Here is a 20,477-nt window from a genome sequence, read left to right as displayed (position 1 = left end):
AGCAGGCTACTGGCAGGCTACTAGCAGGCTACTGGCAGACTACTGGCAGACTACTAGCAGACTACTAGCAGACTACTGGCAGACTACTAGCAGACTACTAGCAGACTACTGGCAGGCTACTGGCAGACTACTAGCAGACTACTGGCAGGCTACTAGCAGGCTACTGGCAGACTACTAGCAGGCTACTGGGAGACTACTGGCAGACTACTGGCAGACTACTGGCAGACTACTGGCAGACTACTGGCAGGCTACTAGCAGGCTACTGGCAGACTACTGGCAGACTACTGGCAGACTACTGGCAGGCTACTGGCAGACTACTGGCAGACTACTGGCAGACTACTGGCAGACTACTGGCAGACTACTGGCAGGCTACTAGCAGGCTACTGGCAGACTACTGGCAGACTACTGGCAGACTACTGGCAGACTACTGGCAGACTACTGGCAGGCTACTGGCAGACTACTAGCAGACTACTGGCAGACTACTGGAGGCTACTGGCAGGCTACTGGCAGACTACTAGCAGACTACTGGCAGGCTACTGGAGGCTACTGGCAGACTACTGGCAGGCTACTGGCAGACTACTAGCAGACTACTGGCAGGCTACTGGAGGCTACTGGCAGGCTACTGGCAGGCTACTGGCAGACTACTGGCAGACTACTGGCAGGCTACTGGCAGGCTACTGGCAGACTACTAGCAGACTACTGGCAGGCTACTGGAGGCTACTGGCAGGCTACTGGCAGACTACTGGCAGACTACTGGCAGACTACTGGCAGACTACTGGCAGACTACTGGCAGACTACTGGCAGGCTACTGGCAGACTACTAGCAGACTACTGGCAGGCTACTGGCAGACTACTGGCAGACTACTGGCAGGCTACTGGCAGACTACTGGCAGGCTACTGGCAGACTACTGGCAGGCTACTGGCAGGCTACTAGCAGGCTACTGGCAGACTACTGGCAGGCTACTAGCAGACTACTGGCAGGCTACTGGCAGGCTACTGGCAGACTACTGGCAAGCTACTGGCAGGCTACTGGCAGGCTACTAGCAGACTACTGGCAGACTACTGGCAGGCTACTGGCAGACTACTGGCAGGCTACTGGCAGACTACTGGCAGACTACTGGCAGACTACTGGCAGGCTACTGGCAGACTACTGGCAGGCTACTGGCAGGCTACTGGCAGACTACTGGCAGGCTACTGGCAGGCTACTAGGCTACTGGCAGGCTACTGGCAGGCTACTAGGCTACTGGCAGGCTACTGGCAGGCTACTAGGCTACTGGCAGGCTACTGGCAGGCTACTGGCAGGCTACTGGCAGACTACTGGCAGGCTACTGGCAGGCTACTGGCAGACTACTGGCAGGCTACTGGCAGGCTACTGGCAGGCTACTGGCAGGCTACTGGCAGACTACTGGCAGGCTACTGGCAGACTACTGGCAGGCTACTGGCAGACTACTGGAGGCTACTGGCAGGCTACTGGCAGGCTACTCCCAGGCTACTGGCAGACTACTGGCAGGCTACTGGCAGGCTACTGGCAGGCTACTGGCAGACTACTGGCAGACTACTGGCAGGCTACTGGCAGGCTACTGGCAGGCTACTGGCAGACTACTGGCAGGCTACTGGCAGACTACTGGCAGGCTACTGGCAGGCTACTAGCAGGCTACTGGCAGACTACTGGCAGGCTACTGGCAGGCTACTGGCAGGCTACTGGCAGGCTACTGGCAGGCTAGTCCCAGGCTCCTCGCAGGCTACTGGCAGGCTACTGGCAGGCTACTGGCAGACTACTGGCAGGCTACTGGCAGGCTACTAGGCTACTCCCAGGCTACTGGCAGACTACTGGCAGGCTACTGGCAGGCTACTGGCAGACTACTGGCAGACTACTGGCAGGCTACTGGCAGGCTACTGGCAGGCTACTGGCAGGCTACTGGCAGGCTACTGGCAGACTACTGGCAGACTACTGGCAGGCTACTGGCAGGCTACTGGCAGGCTACTGGCAGGCTACTAGCAGGCTACTGGCAGGCTACTGGCAGACTACTAGCAGGCTACTGGCAGGCTACTGGCAGGCTACTGGCAGACTACTGGCAGACTACTGGCAGACTACTGGCAGGCTACTAGCAGACTACTGGCAGGCTACTGGCAGACTACTGGCAGGCTACTGGCAGGCTACTAGCAGACTACTGGCAGGCTACTGGCAGGCTACTAGCAGGCTACTGGCAGGCTACTGGCAGGCTACTGGCAGACTACTGGCAGACTACTGGCAGACTACTGGCAGACTACTAGCAGACTACTGGCAGACTACTGGCAGGCTACTGGCAGACTACTAGCAGGCTACTGGCAGACTACTGGCAGACTACTGGCAGACTACTGGCAGGCTACTAGCAGACTACTGGCAGGCTACTGGCAGACTACTGGCAGACTACTGGCAGGCTACTGGCAGGCTACTGGCAGGCTACTGGCAGACTACTAGCAGACTACTAGCAGGCTACTGGCAGGCTACTAGCAGACTACTGGCAGGCTACTGGCAGGCTACTGGCAGGCTACTAGCAGACTACTGGCAGGCTACTGGCAGACTACTGGCAGGCTACTAGCAGACTACTGGCAGGCTACTAGCAGACTACTGGCAGGCTACTAGCAGACTACTGGCAGGCTACTAGCAGGCTACTGGCAGGCTACTAGCAGACTACTGGCAGGCTACTAGCAGACTACTGGCAGGCTACTGGCAGGCTACTAGCAGGCTACTGGCAGGCTACTGGCAGACTACTGGCAGGCTACTAGCAGACTACTGGCAGGCTACTAGCAGACTACTGGCAGGCTACTAGCAGACTACTGGCAGGCTACTAGCAGACTACTGGCAGGCTACTAGCAGGCTACTGGCAGGCTACTGGCAGGCTACTGGCAGGCTACTGGCAGGCTACTGGCAGGCTACTGGCAGGCTACTAGGCTACTAGCAGGCTACTGGCAGGCTACTGGCAGGCTACTGGCAGGCTACTGGCAGGCTACTGGCAGGCTACTAGGCTACTAGCAGACTACTGGCAGGCTACTGGCAGGCTACTGGCAGGCTACTGGCAGGCTACTGGCAGGCTACTGGCAGACTACTGGCAGGCTACTGGCAGGCTACTGGCAGGCTACTGGCAGACTACTGGCAGGCTACTGGCAGACTACTGGCAGGCTACTGGCAGACTACTGGCAGACTACTGGCAGACTACTGGCAGGCTACTGGCAGGCTACTGGCAGGCTACTGGCAGGCTAGTCCCAGGCTCCTTGCAGGCTAGTCCCAGGCTCCTCGCAGGCTACAGGCAGGCTACTGGCAGGCTACTGGCAGACTACTGGCAGGCTACTGGCAGGCTACTAGGCTACTCCCAGGCTACTGGCAGACTACTGGCAGGCTACTGGCAGACTACTGGCAGACTACTGGCAGGCTACTGGCAGGCTACTGGCAGACTACTGGCAGACTACTGGCAGGCTACTGGCAGGCTACTGGCAGGCTACTGGCAGGCTACTAGCAGGCTACTGGCAGGCTACTGGCAGACTACTAGCAGGCTACTGGCAGGCTACTGGCAGGCTACTGGCAGACTACTGGCAGACTACTGGCAGGCTACTGGCAGGCTACTAGCAGACTACTGGCAGGCTACTGGCAGGCTACTAGCAGGCTACTGGCAGGCTACTGGCAGGCTACTGGCAGACTACTGGCAGACTACTGGCAGACTACTGGCAGACTACTGGCAGACTACTAGCAGACTACTGGCAGACTACTGGCAGGCTACTGGCAGACTACTAGCAGACTACTGGCAGACTACTGGCAGGCTACTGGCAGACTACTAGCAGGCTACTGGCAGACTACTGGCAGACTACTGGCAGACTACTGGCAGGCTACTAGCAGACTACTGGCAGGCTACTGGCAGACTACTGGCAGACTACTGGCAGGCTACTGGCAGGCTACTGGCAGGCTACTGGCAGACTACTAGCAGACTACTAGCAGGCTACTGGCAGGCTACTAGCAGACTACTGGCAGGCTACTGGCAGGCTACTGGCAGGCTACTGGCAGGCTACTAGCAGACTACTGGCAGGCTACTGGCAGACTACTGGCAGGCTACTAGCAGACTACTGGCAGGCTACTAGCAGACTACTGGCAGGCTACTAGCAGACTACTGGCAGGCTACTAGCAGGCTACTGGCAGGCTACTAGCAGACTACTGGCAGGCTACTAGCAGACTACTGGCAGGCTACTGGCAGGCTACTAGCAGGCTACTGGCAGGCTACTGGCAGGCTACTGGCAGGCTACTGGCAGGCTACTGGCAGGCTACTAGGCTACTAGCAGGCTACTGGCAGGCTACTGGCAGGCTACTAGCAGGCTACTGGCAGGCTACTGGCAGGCTACTGGCAGGCTACTGGCAGGCTACTAGGCTACTAGCAGACTACTGGCAGGCTACTGGCAGGCTACTGGCAGACTACTGGCAGGCTACTGGCAGGCTACTGGCAGGCTACTGGCAGGCTACTGGCAGACTACTGGCAGGCTACTGGCAGGCTACTGGCAGGCTACTGGCAGACTACTGGCAGGCTACTGGCAGACTACTGGCAGGCTACTGGCAGACTACTGGCAGACTACTGGCAGACTACTGGCAGGCTACTGGCAGGCTACTGGCAGGCTACTGGCAGACTACTGGCAGGCTACTGGCAGACTACTGGCAGGCTACTGGCAGACTACTGGCAGACTACTGGGCTACTGGCAGACTACTCCCAGGCTACTGGCAGACTACTGGCAGACTACTGGCAGACTACTCCCAGGCTACTAGCAGGCTACTGGCAGACTACTAGCAGGCTACTGGCAGGCTACTGGCAGGCTACTGGCAGACTACTGGCAGACTACTGGCAGACTACTGGCAGACTACTGGCAGGCTACTAGCAGGCTACTGGCAGACTACTAGCAGGCTACTGGCAGACTACTGGCAGACTACTGGCAGACTACTGGAGGCTACTGGCAGGCTACTGGCAGGCTACTGGCAGACTACTGGCAGACTACTGGCAGGCTACTGGCAGACTACTAGCAGGCTACTGGCAGACTACTGGCAGACTACTGGCAGACTACTGGCAGGCTACTGGCAGGCTACTGGAGGCTACTGGCAGGCTACTGGCAGGCTACTGGCAGGCTACTGGCAGGCTACTGGCAGACTACTGGCAGATTACTGGCAGACTACTGGGCTACTGGCAGGCTACTGGCAGACTACTGGCAGACTACTGGGCTACTGGCAGGCTACTGGCAGGCTACTGGCAGACTACTGGCAGGCTACTGGCAGGCTACTGGCAGGCTACTGGCAGGCTACTAGCAGGCTACTGGCAGGCTACTGGCAGACTACTAGCAGGCTACTGGCAGGCTACTGGCAGGCTACTGGCAGACTACTGGCAGACTACTGGCAGGCTACTGGCAGGCTACTAGCAGACTACTGGCAGGCTACTGGCAGGCTACTAGCAGGCTACTGGCAGGCTACTGGCAGGCTACTGGCAGACTACTGGCAGACTACTGGCAGACTACTGGCAGACTACTAGCAGACTACTGGCAGACTACTGGCAGGCTACTGGCAGACTACTAGCAGGCTACTGGCAGACTACTGGCAGACTACTGGCAGACTACTGGCAGGCTACTAGCAGACTACTGGCAGGCTACTGGCAGACTACTGGCAGACTACTGGCAGGCTACTGGCAGGCTACTGGCAGGCTACTGGCAGACTACTAGCAGACTACTAGCAGGCTACTGGCAGGCTACTAGCAGACTACTGGCAGGCTACTGGCAGGCTACTGGCAGGCTACTGGCAGGCTACTAGCAGACTACTGGCAGGCTACTGGCAGACTACTGGCAGGCTACTAGCAGACTACTGGCAGGCTACTAGCAGACTACTGGCAGGCTACTAGCAGACTACTGGCAGGCTACTAGCAGGCTACTGGCAGGCTACTAGCAGACTACTGGCAGGCTACTAGCAGACTACTGGCAGGCTACTGGCAGGCTACTAGCAGGCTACTGGCAGGCTACTAGCAGACTACTGGCAGGCTACTAGCAGACTACTGGCAGGCTACTAGCAGACTACTGGCAGGCTACTAGCAGACTACTGGCAGGCTACTAGCAGGCTACTGGCAGGCTACTGGCAGGCTACTGGCAGGCTACTGGCAGGCTACTGGCAGGCTACTGGCAGGCTACTAGGCTACTAGCAGGCTACTGGTAGGCTACTGGCAGGCTACTGGCAGGCTACTGGCAGGCTACTGGCAGGCTACTGGCAGGCTACTGGCAGGCTACTAGGCTACTAGCAGACTACTGGCAGGCTACTGGCAGGCTACTGGCAGACTACTGGCAGGCTACTGGCAGGCTACTGGCAGGCTACTGGCAGGCTACTGGCAGACTACTGGCAGGCTACTGGCAGGCTACTGGCAGGCTACTGGCAGACTACTGGCAGGCTACTGGCAGACTACTGGCAGGCTACTGGCAGACTACTGGCAGACTACTGGCAGACTACTGGCAGGCTACTGGCAGGCTACTGGCAGGCTACTGGCAGACTACTGGCAGGCTACTGGCAGACTACTGGCAGGCTACTGGCAGACTACTGGCAGACTACTGGGCTACTGGCAGACTACTCCCAGGCTACTGGCAGACTACTGGCAGACTACTGGCAGACTACTCCCAGGCTACTAGCAGGCTACTGGCAGACTACTAGCAGGCTACTGGCAGGCTACTGGCAGGCTACTGGCAGACTACTGGCAGACTACTGGCAGACTACTGGCAGACTACTGGCAGGCTACTAGCAGGCTACTGGCAGACTACTAGCAGGCTACTGGCAGACTACTGGCAGACTACTGGCAGACTACTGGAGGCTACTGGCAGGCTACTGGCAGGCTACTGGCAGACTACTGGCAGACTACTGGCAGGCTACTGGCAGACTACTAGCAGGCTACTGGCAGACTACTGGCAGACTACTGGCAGACTACTGGCAGGCTACTGGCAGGCTACTGGAGGCTACTGGCAGGCTACTGGCAGGCTACTGGCAGGCTACTGGCAGACTACTGGCAGATTACTGGCAGACTACTGGGCTACTGGCAGGCTACTGGCAGACTACTGGCAGACTACTGGGCTACTGGCAGGCTACTGGCAGGCTACTGGCAGACTACTGGGCTACTAGCAGGCTACTGGCAGACTACTCCCAGGCTACTAGCAGGCTACTGGCAGACTACTAGCAGGCTACTGGCAGGCTACTGGCAGACTACTGGCAGACTACTAGCAGACTACTGGCAGGCTACTGGCAGACTACTGGCAGACTACTAGCAGACTACTGGCAGACTACTCCCAGGCTACTAGCAGGCTACTGGCAGACTACTAGCAGGCTACTGGCAGGCTACTGGCAGACTACTGGCAGACTACTGGCAGGCTACTGGCATGCTACTGGCAGACTACTGGCAGACTACTGGCAGACTACTGGCAGACTACTGGCAGGCTACTAGCAGGCTACTGGCAGACTACTGGCAGACTACTGGCAGACTACTGGCAGGCTACTGGCAGGCTACTGGAGGCTACTGGCAGGCTACTGGCAGGCTACTGGCAGGCTACTGGAGGCTACTGGCAGGCTACTGGCAGACTACTGGCAGGCTACTGGCAGGCTACTGGCAGACTACTAGCAGGCTACTGGCAGACTACTGGCAGACTACTGGCAGACTACTGGAGGCTACTGGCAGGCTACTGGCAGGCTACTGGCAGACTACTGGCAGACTACTGGCAGGCTACTGGCAGACTACTAGCAGGCTACTGGCAGACTACTGGCAGACTACTGGCAGACTACTGGCAGGCTACTGGCAGGCTACTGGAGGCTACTGGCAGGCTACTGGCAGGCTACTGGCAGGCTACTGGCAGGCTACTGGCAGACTACTGGCAGATTACTGGCAGACTACTGGGCTACTGGCAGGCTACTGGCAGACTACTGGCAGACTACTGGGCTACTGGCAGGCTACTGGCAGGCTACTGGCAGACTACTGGCAGACTACTGGCAGGCTACTGGCAGGCTACTGGCAGGCTACTGGCAGGCTACTAGCAGGCTACTGGCAGGCTACTGGCAGACTACTAGCAGGCTACTGGCAGGCTACTGGCAGGCTACTGGCAGACTACTGGCAGACTACTGGCAGGCTACTGGCAGGCTACTAGCAGACTACTGGCAGGCTACTGGCAGGCTACTAGCAGGCTACTGGCAGGCTACTGGCAGGCTACTGGCAGACTACTGGCAGACTACTGGCAGACTACTGGCAGACTACTAGCAGACTACTGGCAGACTACTGGCAGGCTACTGGCAGACTACTAGCAGGCTACTGGCAGACTACTGGCAGACTACTGGCAGACTACTGGCAGGCTACTAGCAGACTACTGGCAGGCTACTGGCAGACTACTGGCAGACTACTGGCAGGCTACTGGCAGGCTACTGGCAGGCTACTGGCAGACTACTAGCAGACTACTAGCAGGCTACTGGCAGGCTACTAGCAGACTACTGGCAGGCTACTGGCAGGCTACTGGCAGGCTACTGGCAGGCTACTAGCAGACTACTGGCAGGCTACTGGCAGACTACTGGCAGGCTACTAGCAGACTACTGGCAGGCTACTAGCAGACTACTGGCAGGCTACTAGCAGACTACTGGCAGGCTACTAGCAGGCTACTGGCAGGCTACTAGCAGACTACTGGCAGGCTACTAGCAGACTACTGGCAGGCTACTGGCAGGCTACTAGCAGGCTACTGGCAGGCTACTAGCAGACTACTGGCAGGCTACTAGCAGACTACTGGCAGGCTACTAGCAGACTACTGGCAGGCTACTAGCAGACTACTGGCAGGCTACTAGCAGGCTACTGGCAGGCTACTGGCAGGCTACTGGCAGGCTACTGGCAGGCTACTGGCAGGCTACTGGCAGGCTACTAGGCTACTAGCAGGCTACTGGCAGGCTACTGGCAGGCTACTGGCAGGCTACTGGCAGGCTACTGGCAGGCTACTGGCAGGCTACTGGCAGGCTACTAGGCTACTAGCAGACTACTGGCAGGCTACTGGCAGGCTACTGGCAGACTACTGGCAGGCTACTGGCAGGCTACTGGCAGGCTACTGGCAGGCTACTGGCAGACTACTGGCAGGCTACTGGCAGGCTACTGGCAGGCTACTGGCAGACTACTGGCAGGCTACTGGCAGACTACTGGCAGGCTACTGGCAGACTACTGGCAGACTACTGGCAGACTACTGGCAGGCTACTGGCAGGCTACTGGCAGGCTACTGGCAGACTACTGGCAGGCTACTGGCAGACTACTGGCAGGCTACTGGCAGACTACTGGCAGACTACTGGGCTACTGGCAGACTACTCCCAGGCTACTGGCAGACTACTGGCAGACTACTGGCAGACTACTCCCAGGCTACTAGCAGGCTACTGGCAGACTACTAGCAGGCTACTGGCAGGCTACTGGCAGGCTACTGGCAGACTACTGGCAGACTACTGGCAGACTACTGGCAGACTACTGGCAGGCTACTAGCAGGCTACTGGCAGACTACTAGCAGGCTACTGGCAGACTACTGGCAGACTACTGGCAGACTACTGGAGGCTACTGGCAGGCTACTGGCAGGCTACTGGCAGACTACTGGCAGACTACTGGCAGGCTACTGGCAGACTACTAGCAGGCTACTGGCAGACTACTGGCAGACTACTGGCAGACTACTGGCAGGCTACTGGCAGGCTACTGGAGGCTACTGGCAGGCTACTGGCAGGCTACTGGCAGGCTACTGGCAGACTACTGGCAGATTACTGGCAGACTACTGGGCTACTGGCAGGCTACTGGCAGACTACTGGCAGACTACTGGGCTACTGGCAGGCTACTGGCAGGCTACTGGCAGACTACTGGGCTACTAGCAGGCTACTGGCAGACTACTCCCAGGCTACTAGCAGGCTACTGGCAGACTACTAGCAGGCTACTGGCAGGCTACTGGCAGACTACTGGCAGACTACTAGCAGACTACTGGCAGGCTACTGGCAGACTACTGGCAGACTACTAGCAGACTACTGGCAGACTACTCCCAGGCTACTAGCAGGCTACTGGCAGACTACTAGCAGGCTACTGGCAGGCTACTGGCAGACTACTGGCAGACTACTGGCAGGCTACTGGCATGCTACTGGCAGACTACTGGCAGACTACTGGCAGACTACTGGCAGACTACTGGCAGGCTACTAGCAGGCTACTGGCAGACTACTGGCAGACTACTGGCAGACTACTGGCAGGCTACTGGCAGGCTACTGGAGGCTACTGGCAGGCTACTGGCAGGCTACTGGCAGGCTACTGGAGGCTACTGGCAGACTACTGGCAGGCTACTGGCAGACTACTGGCAGACTACTGGCAGACTACTGGCAGACTACTGGCAGGCTACTAGCAGACTACTGGCAGGCTACTGGCAGGCTACTGGCAGACTACTGGCAGGCTACTAGCAGACTACTGGCAGGCTACTGGCAGACTACTGGCAGACTACTGGCAGACTACTAGCAGACTACTAGCAGACTACTGGCAGACTACTGGCAGACTACTGGCAGGCTACTGGCAGGCTACTGGCAGACTACTGGCAGACTACTGGCAGGCTACTGGCAGGCTACTGGCAGGCTACTGGCAGGCTACTGGCAGACTACTGGCAGACTACTGGCAGACTACTGGCAGACTACTGGCGGACTACTGGCGGACTACTGGCAGACTACTGGCAGACTACTGGCAGACTACTGGCAGACTACTGGCAGGCTACTGGCAGACTACTGGCAGACTACTGGCAGACTACTGGCAGGCTACTGGCAGACTACTGGCAGACTACTGGCAGGCTACTGGCAGGCTACTGGCAGACTACTGGCAGGCTACTGGCAGGCTACTGGCAGACTACTGGCAGGCTACTGGCAGGCTACTAGGCTACTGGCAGGCTACTGGCAGGCTACTAGGCTACTGGCAGGCTACTGGCAGGCTACTAGGCTACTGGCAGGCTACTAGCAGGCTACTGGCAGGCTACTGGCAGGCTACTGGCAGACTACTGGCAGGCTACTGGCAGGCTACTGGCAGGCTACTGGCAGACTACTGGCAGGCTACTGGCAGGCTACTGGCAGACTACTGGCAGGCTACTGGCAGGCTACTGGCAGGCTACTGGCAGGCTACTGGCAGACTACTGGCAGGCTACTGGCAGACTACTGGAGGCTACTAGGCTACTGGCAGGCTACTGGCAGGCTACTGGCAGGCTACTGGCAGGCTACTCCCAGGCTACTGGCAGACTACTGGCAGGCTACTGGCAGGCTACTGGCAGGCTACTGGCAGACTACTGGCAGACTACTGGCAGGCTACTGGCAGGCTACTGGCAGGCTACTGGCAGGCTACTGGCAGACTACTGGCAGACTACTGGCAGGCTACTGGCAGGCTACTGGCAGGCTACTGGCAGGCTAGTCCCAGGCTCCTCGCAGGCTACTAGCAGGCTACTGGCAGGCTACTGGCAGACTACTGGAGGCTACTAGGCTACTGGCAGGCTACTGGCAGACTACTGGCAGGCTACTGGCAGGCTACTAGGCTACTCCCAGGCTACTGGCAGACTACTGGCAGGCTACTGGCAGGCTACTGGCAGACTACTGGCAGACTACTGGCAGGCTACTGGCAGGCTACTGGCAGGCTACTGGCAGGCTACTGGCAGACTACTGGCAGACTACTGGCAGACTACTGGCAGACTACTGGCAGGCTACTGGCAGGCTACTGGCAGGCTACTGGCAGGCTACTGGCAGGCTAGTCCCAGGCTCCTCGCAGGCTACTAGCAGGCTACTGGCAGGCTACTGGCAGACTACTAGCAGGCTACTGGCAGGCTACTGGCAGACTACTGGCAGACTACTGGCAGGCTACTGGCAGGCTACTGGCAGGCTACTAGCAGACTACTGGCAGACTACTGGCAGACTACTGGCAGGCTACTGGCAGACTACTGGCAGACTACTGGCAGACTACTGGCAGACTACTAGCAGACTACTGGCAGACTACTGGCAGGCTACTGGCAGGCTACTAGCAGACTACTGGCAGACTACTGGCAGACTACTGGCAGGCTACTAGCAGACTACTGGCAGACTACTGGCAGACTACTGGCAGACTACTAGCAGACTACTGGCAGACTACTGGCAGGCTACTGGCAGACTACTAGCAGGCTACTGGCAGACTACTGGCAGACTACTGGCAGACTACTGGCAGGCTACTAGCAGACTACTGGCAGGCTACTGGCAGACTACTGGCAGACTACTGGCAGGCTACTGGCAGGCTACTGCCACTAGGTTGTGCATTTCAGAAATCGGTCAAAATAGAGAAATGGCATTTTTGAGTGCTTTGAGATGTTATATATATATATGTGTCCTTATTTGCAAAACTTAATACGACTTGTAAATATGTTTAATTATTGCTACATGGTATGGCTGTAATTATCCCGGTTTTCCAGAGAACTACATCGCGTCACGAAACGCACATACACACACGCGCACACACACACACACACTGAGAGACAGAGCGGTGTGTGCCCTTTGAATAGGTGTTAGAACCCCGCAGAGACTTGTCAGACTGTCGCTACCCCCCTCCAAATTCTAAACAACACATTGGCTTTTCATAATATGTATGAATTATCTCTCGCAATAATATCCACAGGACTCGACTTTTTGCCGAGTCGTTGCGCGAGTTGGACGTTTTATTTACTTGATCACTGTGATTGTGAAACGTGATTCCGGAGTGATACTAATGCATTCCGTTTCATTCCGAGCGAGAGAGGGGGAGGGATAGTGTGTGTGCGAGCAGCGAGCTGTGCTCCGTGTTTCTCACATTGTCGCCCTCTGCCCAATATCATAATATGAGGCAACGTGGTTTGCCACCTCCCATTGGCTGGTGCAGATTTCTGACAACGTGATTGTTTCAGATGCATGCTGAATGGCAGAGTGCGTGTGTGTACGAGCAGCTCATGTGAGCAGCGTTTTTTCCCTCCTGTCTTTTGGAAGCTAGCGATAACAACAATAAGACTTCCGGTTGGGGGGGGGGGTTCAAAATAAAAGAGCAAAGTCTAAAACAGGAAGGACGTTTATTTTGTACATTTGTGACAGCGTTACAGCATTTTCAGTCTTTCTGTGCTCGCATTTTCAGTGGTATCGTTTGGACGCACATATTTCTGAACTGAGAACTGAACTAGTTCATGTATGAAGTGAACTTTCCCAGCACTGCCCATGTGATATATAATTTATTTATTTCAATTGGAGTTTTACAGTGATCTCCAACCCCAACTGGAATGTCTTGCTAGTATCAAGGCTAACAACCATCTAAAAACGAGTTAGTTAGCCAACAACAATCTAAACTATAGCTTTCCCTATATATCATATGAGGCACCTATGTATTATTATTATTTTTTTGATCCACTTTTTCTCCTCTTTTTTTTCTATTTTTCTCCCATCCCAATTCCACTGTGCCAATTCTTCCCTCCCCTGTCTTGAACGTTGCTCACATATACCCCCCACTGGCCGGTTGTAGGGAGGATAGAAGCCTTGCATCACGTGTCCCCTCCGATACACGAGGAGGCAGCCTGTCACATCTTTTCACCTGCCAGCGCGGACTCTCATTGGCGAGGTGTAACGTGTGGGAGGCTCACACTACCCCCGCCATTTCCTGTCTCTGCTGTGCAGGCATCCTCAACCGACCTGTAGGAGTCGCTGTCCACAATGTCCAGATTACCACCCATCGACTTCCACCTGCTAACTCTGCCAATTGAGCCAGTATGACGGCCGGTCCAAGCCGGAGGCAACACCGACAGCCGGAGTCGAACCCGGTGTCTCTTGTGTTGGTGACGAGCGCAATGTCCGCTGCGCCACCCAGCCGCCTCCTATGTATTATTATTATTGTAATTCACAATATATTTCAAAATAAATGTCTAATGACTCTGCACCCCAGTGATATATAGGGTTGTTCATTGTACAATACAGGGTTGATGTTTCTTATTGATTATTATTCTCTATGTTTTTTTTATAAAATTGTGTGATATTCTATTCCAGTTGTGTTTTTTCTTTATATATATATATATATATATATATATATATATATATATATATATATATATATATATAATGATAGAAATGAGATATAAACATGCTGGCTGTGTGTGTGTGTCACTGGAATAACAAAGGAACGACAGACTGGAAGCTGGGCCTTTGTTCAGGTGTGAATTGGTTGAATTTTACAATTTATGGCTTATTTTGAAGGTATGAACCTGTAGTTTCATATTATGTAAAAAAAGAAAAATGTGAAAATTCCCAGGGAGGAGGGGCCCAACAGCCCAGACTCCAGAGGGTTTTAACCCCTAATTGCTCCCGATGAGCAGGTTGGCACCCTATAAAACAAGGTTTTGATATGTTTTCATTTCATTGAGCTGTAATTAACACAACATACTAACTGCATTTATAACTATATAACTGTGCATAAATGCAAAATCTAGTGGTTGAGTTTACAAGGTCCTCATTGCTGGATTAATGGAGCAACGTAGGTTCAAACAAAACATAAAATGACGTTCTTCCTCTACTTGCTTACTCCACAGGGTTGAATCTACACAGTCCTCATTTCAAATGATTGAATATCTTAGTGCATCACTGAGTGACCTATACAATTTTTTAAATTCTGTATTGGGAGGAATTCAACACAAAAGAACAGCAATATATTTATTTATCCTCTGAGAATACCTATTTATTAATCCACCAAAAGATGGAATTCAAATCTTGTCTCTCTAAAAATAAATAGAGCAGTAATACAGATGAGCAAAAGAAAAACAGCACAGTACCTGACATGGCGATGCCATATGCAAGGGCTTTCCTCTCACTGAAATACCTTCCCACCATGGCTATCGCTGGTGTGTAGCAAAGTGCAAACCCCAAACCTTACAGAGGACAAAGGAGATTCAGGGTTAGGTGGATACAGCCCATAGGCTTAAAGGAACACGGCAACATTATGGGAAAAGCACTTACCGTCTTCTCCAGAGTCACACAAGAAGACTCATACCAATTTCCTCTCTGTGCGTTCAGTAGAAAGCTATCCGACTAGAGCAAGCTAGGCTAGCTTAGCACAAATGAATGGAAGCAGATACGGACCACTAGCCTATAGCTAAATCTCCGGGAGAGGTGTTTTTGGCCAACAGCTAGGCTAGCTGATCTGTATTAGCTTCCATCCATTTATGCTAAGCTAGGCTAGCTTGCAGCCGGATAGCTTACTACTGAACGACAGAGAGGAAATTGGTATCCATCTTCTTGTCTGACTCTGGAGAAGACAGTATTCCCATTATGTTGACGCGTTCCTTTAACCACAATATTCCAACAGGATAAATTATGATTACATTATTACATAGATGATATGAGTATACGTAATAGGTGTCCAGAAGATGTGTGTACCTTTGAGGACCACCAAGGGAGATTATTGTAGTATTATTATTATTATTATTATTATTATTATTATTATTATTATTATTATTATTATTATTATTATTATTATTATTATTATACAGCTGATTGCTCCAACTGGAAAATAGCACAGTAGGCGCCCATGCCAGGCGCTCCTATGAGTATACAGTAGGTGTCTAGAGAGGTGCCTGATTATACCTGTGAGGACCCCCAGGGAGCCATAGAGAAACTCTAAACTGGTAGCGAAGGAGCTGAGCACGAGGCCAGTAGAGGACAGCAGGCCTCCTAGCATCACGGTAGCCCTGCAGGACAGACGGTTCCCAATCCAGCTGCCCAGGGGAGCTGCAGCAACCCCCGACAAGAAAGAAATATAAAAACATTAAAAAATATATATATATATATATACTTAGGTATATTTTCTGAAAGAATACTTTGTATACTGTATACTCTGTATACCTGAATTTCCCCAAGGGGATCAATAAAGGAATATCTTATCTTATATTATCGTATAGTATACAGTTTAGTATACCGTTTATGTATTCAGAATATATACTAAAGTTGTGTTAAATTGAAACCACTTAAGTTGTACTTACTTAGGTTATATTTAAAATGTGCTTAAATATACAGAAATTATACTTTTAATGTATTGCTGGTTACTTTTGATTACCAAAATAGTACAACTTGGGTGTGGGTTTAAATGTTTTAAGTGTACTTAGATTCCACTTACAACATATGAATGACATAATATCATACTAAACACGTGTTTTGAATTAGTGCATGAAAGCACATAATGCTTTTGAGATGCCAAATATAATAATAATAATAATAATAATAATAATAATAATAATAATAATAATAATAATAATAATAATAATAATAATAATAATAATAATTATTATTATTATTATTATTATTATTATTATTATTATTATTATTATTATTATAAGAAGTACCAGAAATACATTGCAAGTATACTCTCAGAAAAGTATATACTGTATGGGTAGGAATATACTTTTTAAAAAGGGGAATATGTTTAAATGCTTCTTTTAATGCATAGCGAATGCAAGCGACAAGAAGTGAATGCTATGCATTAAAAGAAGCATTTCCCCCTTTTTGACACTGAATTTTAATTTGCGTCTAAGAATTTTAATTGGACTTGGGAGGTACAGTATGAATGAATGATCATTACATTTATATAACACTTTTCTAGACACTCAAAGCGCTCCCCACAATGTAGGGTGGAAATTGCCTCCTTCACCACCACTGGTAGCACCCAACCACGCAGGCTCAATGGCTGCCATACACTGGCACCAGGCACACATCACACTACACACAATGGCTGAACGGCTCAGGAGACAGGGATTGATATCAGCAAATTAAGGGGGAGGGATGATTAGGTGGCCTTGATGTCGTAGACCTGATTGGGAATTTGGCCAGGAACGTCGGGGAGCCCCCTACTCTTTACAATAGGCGTCCTGGGTTCTTTAACAACCAAATTCAGTCAGGACCTCGGTTTAGCGTCTCATCTGAAGGATGGCACTTGCAACTGTACGGTGTCCCTATCACCGTAACAGGGGCACTGTTACTGACAAGTCCAGAGTGCCCCCTGCTGGACAACAACACCTCGCTGCCTCTTAATACCACATCATCCAGGGTCTTACCACAGAGCATGGTGGTGGAGTCGACCAAACTGTGAATCCAAGATGTTGTTGCGTAATCCCTCTCAAAGTGCAGCTGGAACTCTACGAAGAAGATAGACACGCATCTGGAGGGAGGGAGGGAGGGAGGGAGGGAGGGAGGGAGAGAGGGAGAGAGAGAGAGAGAGAGAGAGAGAGAGAGAGAGAGAGAGAGAGAGAGAGAGAGAGAGAGAGAGAGAGAGAGAGAGAGGGTTGTATTTAGTGCTCCATACTGGCCAAACTCACCAAGTCATTTAGCAAACACCAACTCTATCCAGAGCGTCTTGCAACAAGTGCAAGTGAATTCAAATTATAAAAATTGGATTAAAATTCAGAAATGACAGAATGTGAAAACTCTCGCACATTCACGTCATCATTATGAGCCCCGGTTATCCCCCCACCTATGGCAGAAATTAACAGTCTTTTCCTTTACCCGTAATTTTGTCCTGCATGTGGGATTCATGGGAAAATTGTGTTTCACCAACATATTTTAATTTTTTATCCACTTTTTCTCCTCTTTTTGTATTTTTCTCCCATCCCAATTCCACTGTGCCAATTCTTCCCTCCCCTGTCTTGAACGTTTCTCGCCCCCCACTGGCCGGTTGTAGGGAGGATAGAAGCCTTGCATCACGTGTCCCCTCCGGTACACGAGGAGGCAGCCTGTCACATCTTTTCACCTGCCAGCGCGGACTCTCATTGGCGAGGTGTAACGTGTGGGAGGCTCACACTACCCCCGCCATTTCCTGTCTCTGCTGTGCAGGCGTCCCCCAACCGACCTGTAGGAGTCGCTGTCCTCAACGTCTAGATTATCACCCATCGACTTCCACCCGCTAACTCCGCCAATTGAGTTAGTATGACGGCTGGCCTAAGCCGCAGGCAACGCCGACAGCCGGAGTCGAACCCGGTGTCTCTTGCGTTGGTGACGAGCGCAATGTCCGCTGCGCCACCCAGCCGCCTTTCACCAACATATTTAATGTTTTGTTAACATTCCAAATTTTTAAAAGCCAAATTGCTGACCCTAAATGACTGAATGCAGAGAATGTACTGACGTCGATCTGCTATGCTAATCTAGTTTTTTCGACTAGCGATTTTTTATTTCTTTTTAACTGCCAAAATCCCCTGCCTTATCAGAGAGAGACATGTATATCAGTAGGCTTTGTTCACTGGGCCACAGGTGCATGAACCACAGACAAAGCTAGGAGCGATCTGTTAATTAATAATTATTCATTTTCCTATTAGTAGAGCGGCATAGCTCAACATATACCAATTGTTCATTTTGTGATAAAAGCACCAAATTTGGCAGATGCGTTGATAGGTATATTGGCACTGGTGGCCATGGCAGGTATTTTTCAAAATGGCGAGCAGCGCTTGGTCAAACTTTCGCATCAACTTGGATTTACATGCAATAACTGACATAATCTAGATGCCACTAACCCTGAGAACCAAATAAAATACTCACTCACCATTCTAAGGACATTTACTAAATAATTGGTCATTTGAATTTCATTATATTAATAGTGGTGTGAATCAGTAAAACAGTTCTCATAGCAGGCTGTTATTTATTTTTATTTATTTATTTATTACTTTAAGATGTAATTTCAATATTATAGCATACTAAAGTGCAAATGTTATTTATTTAAGTACAGTGTATGAGGTATAAGCTGGCCCCAAGCTTTCACTGCAAAAAAAAAGGAAAACATTTATAGATATATAAAAAATAAAATCATGGCTGTGGCGCTGCACCCCTATACCATTGTTTAGGGACACCCCTGCCTTGTTCATGTTGCTATGTCGCCCACCTCTTTCCCAGTCTGTTTACGGAGGAGCTACAGGCAGGTTACTTTCTTCTGTTTCTGACAAGTTGTGAATGAATACAAGATAAGAATATCATATTTAGAATATTGATCTTGTGTTTCTTCAATGTATTGCTGAATATTGTGAGTAGCGCTGTATTTTGTGAGTTTATTCATCTACATTTTTACAGATGCTGTGCTTCATTTATTAGCTCAGCTAGCTACCCTGTGTACTCCGTAGCTAGCTATCAACGTTTACGCTTCGTTCCTGTTGAAATTGGGTAATGTTAACCCATTCAGTGCCAACCACGAGTATAGTCGGGTTAACTCGCCATCGCTTGAGTGCCAATCACGAGTATAGTCAGGTTTTAATCGTTATTTCTTTTATTAGCGATATCCATACATTTTTCATCCATCCAGCCTGACGTTATCATTGGGAATGGGTCTGAGCTCGCAAAGGGCAAATACCACCGCCTATCGTCTCCCGGATGGTATTGATCATTGGATTGGATTGGCTGAGACTGTGCATCAAAAAAATAAGTCCGGTCCAGGTTTGACTTCTCTGGCATGCAGCTGGATACTATTGCATTGACTGGGGGGACTGGAAGCATTGTGGATTATGTGTTTTGGACTATAACGTTGGATCAATGGACGCGATCGATATTTGGAATGGCGATCAGGAATTGGATTAATATTTTTGCATGACATCAGATGTGAGGTAAGGCCTTTATGTTACGAATCTTGGGGTAATCAGATGTTCCTTTCTCCGCCATCGGAGCGTGTGTGTGTGTGTGTGTGAGGTTCGCGCCGACCAAAGTACGGAGAAGCGATTTTTCAGACGCCGCTTCTCTTCGTATATGAGGACACATATACTATCGATAATCTAGCATTTGAAAACGATTCATGAATCAGCCGAAAAATGACAACGTGTTTTGTGTATTCCACTAAAGGGCTATTATCGTGTCTTTCTCTGGAATTACTAGAAATCTCCAAAACTATACTCGTATTCAAAACGGTATAAAACGGAAATGTACAGATGAAAAAACTATCCGTTTCGTACATGTTGACTGCAAGCAAGTCATTGATAAGCAACGGGTGTAGGGCGGCTAGGTGGCGCAGTGGGCAAGGCGCTCGCCACCAACGCAGGAGATGCTGGGTTCGAGCCCAGCTCTCGGCGTTGCTACCAGCTTGGCTGGTCGTTCATACTAATACAATTGGCAGTATTAGGGGGTGGGAAGCTGATGGGTGGAGATCGGACGTTGTGGACAGCGACTCCTACAGGTCGGTTGGTGCGCCTGCGCAGTAGAATCAGGAAGCGACAGGGGCGGCGTGTCCCTCCCACGCAGACCCTCGCCGCTGAGAGATGGCGCTGTGCAGGTGAAAAGATGCGACGGCTGCCTCCTGGAGTACCGGAGGGAGGGGACACGTGATGCAAGGCTCTAGAGCCACTGGGGAGGTGAGTTGAGGTGACAGTTTACAGCAGCCAGTGATCTTTGTACTGGACACAACATTAGCCATTATGGGTCTGTGGGAGGAGGGCTGTGGTTCTGGTGTC

The 20,477-nt window shown here is 51.7% G+C and overlaps 1 protein-coding gene across 1 annotated transcript in view; it reads right to left on the bottom strand.

The window, feature by feature from the left end:
* LOC311234556 (monocarboxylate transporter 12-B-like) overlaps nt 1-20,477 on the bottom strand; it is a gene marked incomplete at its 3' end in the record, with an annotated part of 90,713 nt that overhangs the window by 8,098 nt on the left and 62,138 nt on the right. Inside the window, exons 3-5 of the mRNA XM_084321805.1 lie at nt 17,115-17,218; nt 15,652-15,795; nt 14,841-14,936 (exon numbers count right to left, since the gene is read on the bottom strand). Of these exons, the coding sequence (XP_084177931.1) occupies nt 14,841-14,936; nt 15,652-15,795; nt 17,115-17,218 (344 nt within the window). The remainder of the gene's footprint in view (nt 1-14,840; nt 14,937-15,651; nt 15,796-17,114; nt 17,219-20,477) is intronic.

This window comes from Notolepis coatsorum (genome assembly GCF_963971535.1).
Source record: "Notolepis coatsorum genome assembly, chromosome: 9".
Classification (NCBI taxonomy): domain Eukaryota; kingdom Metazoa; phylum Chordata; class Actinopteri; order Aulopiformes; family Paralepididae; genus Notolepis; species Notolepis coatsorum.
The sequence above is the reverse complement of the archived record's forward strand: the minus strand, read 5'-3'. Positions and strand labels throughout refer to the sequence as shown.